Source organism: Ricinus communis, chromosome 8 (genome assembly GCF_019578655.1).
Source record: "Ricinus communis isolate WT05 ecotype wild-type chromosome 8, ASM1957865v1, whole genome shotgun sequence".
NCBI classification, from domain to species: domain Eukaryota; kingdom Viridiplantae; phylum Streptophyta; class Magnoliopsida; order Malpighiales; family Euphorbiaceae; genus Ricinus; species Ricinus communis.
The window spans coordinates 23,674,128-23,684,079 of record NC_063263.1 but is presented as its reverse complement, the minus strand read 5'-3'; the positions used below and the strand labels follow the sequence as shown (position 1 = coordinate 23,684,079).

The window sequence follows — 9,952 nt, the reverse complement described above, 5'->3', positions numbered from 1 at the left end:
ATTTCACTAATGCAGAAATTATGCAAACCAAAGAAAACTTGAATCATAAGAATTTCTTAAAAGATCTAAACTCAATCATAGTTAGTCAAAAGATTCAAGTCTTCATCATCTACACATGTTTCACAACAAATAGTCTAACTCATTATTAATGAATACAATTATAATGCATAATTCAAATTATAATAACCTTTTTCAAGAGGTAAAACCTTTATGTTCAAATAAGAGATCAATAGCCATTTATATTTTTCACTTATGTTGCATGCTTTTTTTCTTAAACTTTTCTTTTCTTTCCACCCTTTAGATTTTACTTGATACTTGGCGTTTCTTTCTTTCTTGAGATGTTATGCCTTTTTACGCAAATACAAACATGGGTAATAAAAGCACCTGGTTACTCAATAAAACATATATCAAGATGCTTTGCATACTCATAATTTCAATTGCCTTTTTACGCGAAAATCAACATTGGTCATAAAGATCCTCGGTTACTCAGCAACTAAAATTAGCGGAATAGAATTATTAAATTTAGAGCCTTTAACTTACCAATATCATTTCCCACAAACATAGGTAAACCATAGTAATAACAAAGAAATAATAACCTAAATCATACACTTCTAATCATACCCATGTCAAATGTTGCTAAACTACTCATCATGTCTATATGCAAAAGATGAACACTTGATCATTTAAGTGCAATTAACTCATGAGTTCACATTCATGTATGTGCTTAAAAATCAATTCAAGAACTCAAAGATTTATCATAATAGCATTCTTTCATTAATTTTTTAGTATATAATAATAACAAAAAAATCGAGTATAAAATATTTTCAAATTTCTTGCAAAAACTAATAAAAAGTTACTAAATACTTGGCATATGTAACATAATTACTCTAATTCTCTCACTTTCCACACTTATTTTAGATATTACCCTCAATGTCTTAAACATAAAAGAAACATATAAAGGAGAAAAAGATAAAATACTTCCTTGGAAAATTATAGTGCAATTTAAGTCCCCATTAGCCATAAATAATCATCATCCCCTATAAACCTTAAATAAACTTATAACCATCATTGATAAGAGCTCATAAGCTAAAATAAAATATCATAAATAAAACAGAATCAGGAAGTTATTATGACAAAAGAAGTGCATAACAGAAATTCTAAGTAGCTATAAAGCATTGAAATCCTAAGGCAGTTAAAAATATAAAATAAAAAAAATGTCTTACGGTAATTAGATACCTAAATCCTAAAAATAATAAAAAAAAACTATTACAAAACTAGAATCAATAATGAGGCGGGAATGGTGGTGGTGATGGAGCAACAAAGCCAGTGATTCAAAGTAGCAATCGGGCTTGTATGCTTGTTGATGTTGACTCCTCTCTACATTAGCCAAATGAGAATTAAAGGCATCGAGCCGTTGGTTAAGGTTGATGTTCATAGCTTGTAATTGATTTAAAACTTATTGTCAACCTTGACTAGCCCATTCTTGCCCTTTACTTTCCTCACTATCTGATTCCTCCTCTCTATCATGTTTTGGTAGCTCATCTCTAGCCACACTACTACTACCTCTATTTGATCTGTGTTTAAAAGTAAGAGGACCACCATGACAATTAACTAAACTAGCTCTAATCAACGCATTAAAATCTAAATTACCTGTGGAGGGTAAGGCCTCATATGTAGACGACTCCGGATGAAAACTACAAAGATATATGGCCAACCTTGTAACAATATATCCTAATCCAATATAATTCTTAGGTCTAGCCGGTGTCTTAAGTAAACTTTACATTATAAAATATGTCGAAGATACAGATTTATAGGTATCTAAACACCATAGAATATTTAGTTCTTGCTTCATCGCCTTATTTGTCTATTTCCTATAAAATATGCCTCCATACATAAATTTTTGAGATAAGAAAATAACAATGATCGTTGAAGATATTATTTGGCATGTTATTAACATCATATTTGTCCTAACTTGTGAGTCTTTTCCAAAACTTACTCAAATCAAACTTATGATGTTGCTCACATTTACCTCCTTTCTTTAACCCAAAAGCTTGGACAATTGTATCACAAGTAATAGTATAGTTATGCCCAAATAATCTTACCCTAATCTTCTTATCATTAGAAGGATCATAATGTAAACTTGTAAAAAACTGTAAAGTTAATTCATTATATGATGGTAAAGCTTTAAAGGCAAAATCCTTCCATTCGAGTCTGTCCAAAAGGATCATCATTCTCTCAAAAATATTCAACTTAACTAGAGAGGAAGCATCCAAAAATTTATACAAGACTTGCTCTCTTGAAGCAAGGCTAAGGAATCGATTACCCTCTTAATATGAGTAGAGATCAAAAGGAGCTCCATAAGTTGCCATTAAGTTTGGTTCTTCTTCATAAGAGTTTGAGACTATTTCCTTTTCCTTTTCCTTTCTTGTTCTCTTATTTGGGGCCATTACTAACTTTTGGAATAGGTAAAACAGAGATTAGAGGGTAAATATCTTGAAGTTTTGGAAGTAAAGTTAAGGTTTTTTATAGAGAGAGAAAGAAAAATGAGAAGAGAGAAAATAAGAGGTGATGTTAATGGAGGAAAGGTGATGTTAGAGAGAGAAAATAATGTATTTATATGTGAGGGTTAGGATTTTGGGGGGATTGTATTTAAATTGTCATTTGGAACCTTTAAGTTATTATTTTGGTGGAAGATGAACAAATTTAAGACCTAATACATTTTAAATTAAAGTTATTTTTTTCTCTTTTTTTTAATGGATGGCGCTGCCCGCGCCTAGCGGATGTGCCGCGAGGTCACGGCGTGTGCATTGGTGTCGTTGCTGCGAACCTTGTAGCATCACCGCGCCTCGCGGGTAACGTCCTACTGGGGAGGTCGCGGCTCGCAGCTTGCTTCGACCTTGTGCATGCTGTCGTGGCTTGCGGTACCTTCGTGACCACACGGTGCAAGCACAATTACTGGTGGTGTCATGGCTGCCTCAATCGCGAAGAGTCCTACGACCTGCGATTGGCTCTACTGCTTGACTGCTTCGGGCCCCTATGGTCCCTTCAGTGCCTCTACTACAGGCCCATGTGAAAATTCACAACTGCAACGTGGCTCGCTCAAAAATAAATTTTTTTAAAGGAGTTTAATTGTTCCTAAAGATATCATAAGGGTTATTAAGTCGTTAAAATATGTAATTAAATAGTTGGTAAATGTAAATATACTCAACTAAGTAAACACAAAGAGCTTAAGAAAATTTTGAACAAAAGTCTTAAATTTTATTAATAAATGATCAAAAATAAAATTGCAACTAAAAATTTAAAAGCTAAGTTAGTAAGGGGACTTGACTAAAATTAAGATTAAATTTTTAACTAAAAACAAGCATCGTGGAGGATGTTTAGATCCTAACTAATTATATTTCTTGGGCGTCATTGCCCTCTCTTTGTTGTCGGTGGGATGTTATCCTTTCTTGGTCATCCTCGACCTATTTTGGGTGTTTTTCCTTCGGGTATGCCATAGTCATACTTCCTTGGACGTCCTCTCTCTATTTTGAGTGAGTAATAATGTCACACTCATTTTCACATTCACCCTTACTATCCCTTTCTGTATTGTCACCTTCTGAAGAGATTTCATCAATTAAGTACTTCTCTTGATACTTTCTTTCAGAATTTTCAATTTCCATTATTTGCTCAAGAGTGAATGGCCTCTCCATTAACCTTGGATAGGCTCTACGATAGGAAAAAAGGCGGTGATTTCTTCAGGCCTAAGATCATACTCCGTCCTAAGCCTTTTCCTTAGGCGCCAAATTTTGGAAATTTCGGGTGGAGGTGATGGTGTAGGTGCATTTGTGGGTCTTCTAGCTCTTTAACTAGATGGAATTGATGGTGAATGGAATGGTGTAGATGCCCTCCTTCTAATTTTTTCAGATTTCCTTGAGGCAAGTCTTAAGCTTAGTGACTTGGACCTAGGTGTAAAGGGATTTGATGGTGGTGGAGAGTCTACCTCCTATTTGACGCTGCCTTGCCTAGAATTCATGACTATTAAGAGCTATTAGAAGAAAAGGAATTGTTTTGAGTAGCTCTTAATGAAGGGAAGGAAAGGCCTATATATAGTGTTTCCTTTTAATCCAATTTCATCTAGGATTGGGTTATGTTTAGTCATTAGGAACTAAAATCTTTGTTTACCCCTTAATTACTTATCCTAATCTTATAAGGAAGCAGAAATCCTAGTTCTTTATACTTTTCTACATTCATGTGCTAAAATGATTAAAATTATGACCTTTATGTAATACATATAATCTTATAAATACTTGAATCACAATATTGACTAGTAAATTAAGTGTTACCACATAAAGTTCCTCTATTGTACTTGATGATCATGTATGTGCTCGAATATTTGAATCTCTTGCAAGTTCCTAAAAGCAAAGCGAAAAAATACGTTAAATTAAAACTAAACTAATAAAAATTTAAAATATATAATATTCAAGTGCTAAATTTATTGTCTACAGCTAAACATTAACGAAGGTTGTTTCAATTGGTGGTGCTTCCATGCACTCCACTTCATGTCTGTAGGTCATTTCTTTATAATACGGCTTTAAGTGATGGCCATTAACTTTGAATTGTTCTTGAGTCTTAATGTTACATAATCCCATAACACCATGATTGAAAACCGTTATTACTTCGAAGGGGCCATTCCATCTTGATCTAAGCTTTCTTGGAAAAAGTTTAAAACGTGAGTTAAATAATAATACTTTCATTCCAGGGACAAAAGATTTATGAAGTAAATTCTTATCATGTTGCTTCTTGGTCCTTTCTTTATATAGTTTGGCATTCTCATATGCCTTACTACACATTTCTTCTATCTCATTTAGGTATAATAGGCGCTCTTCACCCAGTTTGGTTAAGTCCATATTAAGCTCCTTGATAGCCCAGTATGCTTTATGTTCTAATTCGACCGGTAAATGGCAAGCCTTGCCATATACTAATCTATAAGGACTCATTCCAATTGGTGTTTTATAAGTCGTGTGATATGCCTAAAGGGCATTATTCAAGTGTATAGACCAATCTTTCCTAGATGGGCGCACTGATTTCTCAAGTATTGACTTAATTTGCCTATTGCTTACTTCCACCTGTCCTGAGGTTTGTGGGTGATAAAGGGTTATAACTCTATAAGTTACTCCATATTTCTTTAGTAAGGCGCTAAATGCCTTGTTGATAAAATGTGTTCCTCCGTCACTAATGATTGCTCTAGGCGTCCCAAGCCTGCTAAAAATATTATCCTTTATGAATTTGCATACTATCTTAGCATCATTAGTTCGAGTAGCTATTGCTTCTACCCATTTAGCCACATAATCAACAGCAACAAGAATATATTCATAACCATGAGAAGGTGGAAATGGTCCTATAAAATCGATGCCCCACACATCAAATAGTTTAATCAAAAGATTAAAAGTTTGAGGCATTTCAGTTCGTTTGCTAATATTTCCACTTCTTTGGCATCTATCACATTTAGCACAAAAAACACGAACATCTTTAATTAACGAAGGCCAGAAAAAACCTGATTGCAGAACCTTGTAGGCTGTTTTCTTACCACCAAAATAACCTCCACAATGCATTTTATGGCAAAAAGCCACAATGCTTTGTTGCTCAACTTTAGGAACACATCTTCTAATAATTTGATCAGAATAAAGTTTAAACAAATATGTGTTATCCCAATAATAATGCCTACACACATATAGAAATCGTTTCTTTTTTTTGCCATGTTAAGTTAGTTCTCATAATACCACATGCCAGATAGTTTACAATTTCAGCATATCATTGCTCATGATTTACCACAAACAATTGTTCATCATGGAAAGTCTCATTAATTTCTTTTTTAGAACCAAGATTATCAAAATTGGAAATCAACCTCGAAAGATGATCCGCAACTATATTTTCACTTCCTCTTTTATCTTTTATCTCGATATCAAATCCTTGCAATAAGAACACCCACCTAATAAGTTATGGTTTAGCATTAGGCTTAGTTAAAAAATATCTTAAAGCTGCATGATCTAAATGAACAATAACTTTAGATCCTACCAAGTAAGATTTGAATTTGTCTAGTGAAAATACAATAGCTAGAAATCTTTTTCAGTTCTCGAATAGTTTATTTTGGGCATCATTAAGAGTCTTGCTAGCATAATATATTACGTGTAAAGCTCTATCAACTCTTTAGCCTAGGACTGCACCTATAACATAATCAGATGCATCACACATTATATCAAAAGGAAGAGACCAATCAGGTGCCATAATAACATGTGCACTAGTCAATCTTTCTTTCAAGGTGTTGAAAGCAGAAAGGCATACATCATCAAAAAATAAAGTTAACATCTTTAGCCAGCAATTCAGTTAAAGGACGAGTAATTTTAGAAATTTTTTTAATAAAATGCCTATAAAATCCTACAGCCAAGAAAACTTGTAATGCCCTTTACTGAAGTAGGAGGGAACAATTTGACAATTAAATTGATTTTTGCCTTATCGACTTCAATACTTATACTAGAAACAACACGTCCTAGCACAATATCATGTTTAACCATGAAATGACTCTTTTCCCAACTCAGTGTTAAGTTGCACTCAATACATCTCTCGAGAACACGAGTCAGATTACTTAGACATGCATCAAATATGGAGCCAAAAATTAAAAAATCATCCATAAATACCTCGATGCAGTCTTCTAACATGTCAGAGAAAATAGAAAGCATACATATTTGGAATGTTGCTGGAGCATTGCAAGGCCCAAAAGGCATCCTCCTAAACACAAAAAATCCAAATGGACATATAAAGGTTGTCTTTTCTTGATCTTCAGGTGCAATAGGTACTTGATAATATCCTGAAAGTCCATCAAGAAAATAATAAAACTCATGTCCTGCTAAACGATCTAATATTTGATCAATAAAAAGAAAGAGAAAAATGATCCTTCTTTATTGTAGCATTTAATTTTCTATAATCAATACACATTCTCCACCCTATTTTCATTCTTGCGGGGTATAATTCCCCTTTTTCATTCTTAATAACTGTTGTGCCTGACTTTTTAGGCACTGCATGAATAGGGCTTACCCAATTACTATCATCTATACGGTATATAATACCCTCATCCAATAATTTTTGAACTTCTTTTTTTACAACCTCTTTCATGTTAGGATTAAGTCATCTTTGTGTACCTCTAACCGCTTTAGAATTTTCTTTTAAAATAATTTTATGCATACACATTGTTGGACTAATCCCTTTAATGTTAGAAATTTCCCACCCAATAGCTTTTTTAAGCCTTCTTAATTCTTTAATAGTTGTCTCTTCCTCTGAAAGAGAAAGATTAGAAGCTATGATCACTGGGTATATATTCCTTTCTCCCAATAAGATATATTTGAGTGTGTTAGGCAACTCCTTAAGCTCAACTTTAGGTGGTTCACTAATAATTTCTTATTCGATTCCAATAGGTGAATCTAAAGGTTCAATAGTGCTTTCATCAAGTAAAACTAGAATAGCTTTCTCTAACTTATCATATAAGTCTAAGACTTCTTCATATAAATTTTCTTCGAGCTTTTCCAATGTTAGTGCAATTTCTAACTTATCATTCTTATCCTGTAAATATGTTTCATAAATAAAATAATACATGCAATCAACATATGAACATTCATCAATTAAAGTGCTAGGAGATATAGTTAGAGAATCAAACACTTTAAATTCTACAGTCTCTCTCAAGACTGTCATAGTCAGCTTCCCATTCTGCACCAATAATTGTCTTGGTAGTTGCCATGAAAGGTCTAGCAAGGAGGAATGCTTGCTCCTTATCCCTTGCTGATGTACTTTCCATGTCAAGAACCACGAAGTCAACAGGGATTATCAGTTTTCCTACTTGAATAAGCAAATCTTCCATTATGCCTCTTGGATACTTAATCGACCTATCAGCCACTTGCAGAGACATGGTAGTTGGCTTCAATTCTCCAAAGCCAAGTTGTGCATATGTTGAATATGGCATCAAATCGGTGTTTGCTCCCAAATCTAACATGGCTTTAGCAATCTTTTTATCTCCCATTGTAATATTAACAGTAAAGCTCCCAGGGTCTTTCATTTTTGGAGGTAATTGTTGTTGGAGAACTGCACTTACTGTTTCAGATACTATAACTTTTTCATTCTTCCTATATCTCCTCTTATTGGAATTAAGTTCCTTAAAGAATTTAGCATATGTTGGCATATTCCTAATTACATCTATCAAAGGTAAATTAATGTTAACTTTAAAAAACATATCAAAAATTTTAGAAAATTGCTTATCCTGTTTGCTTTCTTTCAATCTATGTGGGAATGGAATAGGAGGCTTATAAGGCTCAGCTGCCTTATGAATTTCAAATTGACTGCTTTAGCTTGATCAAATTTAAGAACAGTGACTGCTTTAGCTTGATCAAATTGACTTGGTAACTTTTCTTTCTTTTTTTCTTATACAGCTTCAGCAATTTGCCCAATTTGAGTTTCCAATCGCTTCATTGAAGCTTCTTTGGAATCAGTTTTCTTCTCATTTCTCTCCATTCTATCATGGGTAGCTGTCATAACAGATTGGAGTGTTTCCTCCAAACTTGGTTTTCTTTGAGGGGCTTGTCCTTGATTTGAGAATGGAGAGTTTTGATTCCTTGGGTATTGAGGCTCTTGATTCTGATACCGGGGCTGGTTTTGGTTACTCAGTATTTGTGGTGGGTTATGATCATTATTTCTCTAGTAAAAATTTGAATGACTCCTCTATCCTGGATTATAAGTATTGGAGTATGGATTATTCCTAGGTTGCCTAGGCTGATAAGATTTCATCAAATTAACCTATTCATAATCATCTCCTATATAAGTCTCATATGACGAGCAAATATTAGCACCATGACCATAAACACCACATATACCACATACCTCATTACTTTGTACAATCTTAGTTGAAGCAAGTATCCTAACTTGTTTAGTTAATTCAACTATTTGCATAGCCATCTCATTATTAGACATAATTTTATCCACTCCTACTCTTTTTGTTATTACACTATTTTGTTGTGAATTGGCTCCTAACATCTCAAAGATATCATCAACCTCATCAACATTTTTTTAACATAGCACCCCCAGTTGCATTATCAACCATACATTGATATTGTTATGTTAGACCATCATAGAATGATTAGTTGGTCATAGGAAGTGGGTATCCATGGTGTAGGCATTATAGTAAAAGTGATTTGAAGCGAACCCATGCTTCATAAAAGGATTCAATATTCTTTTGATAAAAGTTGGAAATTTCAGCCCTTAATTCTTTGGTCTTTTGATATGAGTAAAATTTACTCATAAATTTATGATAAACTTCATCCCAAGTTCTCAAAGAATTAGGAGGCAAGGTCATTAACCAAGCATTTGCTTTCTCTTTTAATGAGTAAGGAAAACATCTCATTCTTAATTGGTCTTCATTAAATCTAGATAATGGGAATATATGAACTATAACATAAAATTCTCTAATGAATGTTAATGCATCCTCACTAGGCATACCATAGAATTAAGAAAGCATATTAAAATGGATGTTCTTTAGTTCATAATTCCTAGATGCATCACCTAAAACTATGCATATTACCAATTATAAGACGAGCATAATCCTTTTTAGCCATTTTCCTTTGAGCTGCAACTTCTCTTTGGTCATTAACCATTATCTCAACTTCTCCTTCAAACCCTTGTTCTAGCAAATTCTTCTTCTCTTGGAGGTACAAACTCACTTTCTATCTTTTGGTCTCTTTCTGCCTTTTTAACAGTTGATCTCAAGTTGTAGGGATTTTGAGTTGATGAATCACCTAATCTTGTATTTCTGCTAGGCATATAAAATTAAAGGAAAAATTTCAGATTTAAAAAACTTAAAAACAAAATCTAAAGATAAAATAAAAATAAATAAGCATGCAATACATAAAAACATAAGAAACAAAATCGACAA

General features: G+C 33.4%; 1 protein-coding gene, 1 non-coding gene and 1 pseudogene across 2 annotated transcripts; 1 reads left to right on the top strand and 2 right to left on the bottom strand.

Annotated features, from left to right (window-relative positions):
• Positions 1-4,487: 4,487 nt before the first annotated feature.
• LOC125370950 lies at positions 4,488-6,348 on the bottom strand (annotated as a pseudogene).
• A 1,345-nt stretch (positions 6,349-7,693) lies between these two features.
• LOC125370949 lies at positions 7,694-9,674 on the bottom strand. Its single transcript, XM_048378414.1, has 4 exons — positions 9,602-9,674; positions 8,905-9,050; positions 8,455-8,721; positions 7,694-8,347 (listed from the first exon to the last, which is right to left on the bottom strand). Exons 1-4 carry the CDS (start codon positions 9,672-9,674, stop codon positions 7,694-7,696), a joined length of 1,140 nt encoding a protein of 379 aa, XP_048234371.1.
• On the top strand, positions 9,182-9,289 carry LOC112534333. Its single transcript, XR_003078633.1, has one exon. It is a non-coding gene; the product is annotated as a small nucleolar RNA R71 (small nucleolar RNA).
• Positions 9,675-9,952: the final 278 nt, after the last annotated feature.

Bases quoted from the DNA above. Each gene is read 5' to 3' on its own strand.
- LOC125370949 (XM_048378414.1), bottom strand. From the start codon at position 9,674: ATGGTTAATGACCAAAGAGAAGTTGCAGCTCAAAGGAAAATGGCTAAA. The intron at 9,051-9,601 runs GTAATATGCATA...TTGAGATGTTAG, and splicing joins TTATGCTCGTCTTATAATTG to GAGCCAATTCACAACAAAAT. The intron at 8,348-8,454 runs GTATAAGAAAAA...GAAATTCATAAG, and splicing joins TTGGGCAAATTGCTGAAGCT to GCAGCTGAGCCTTATAAGCC.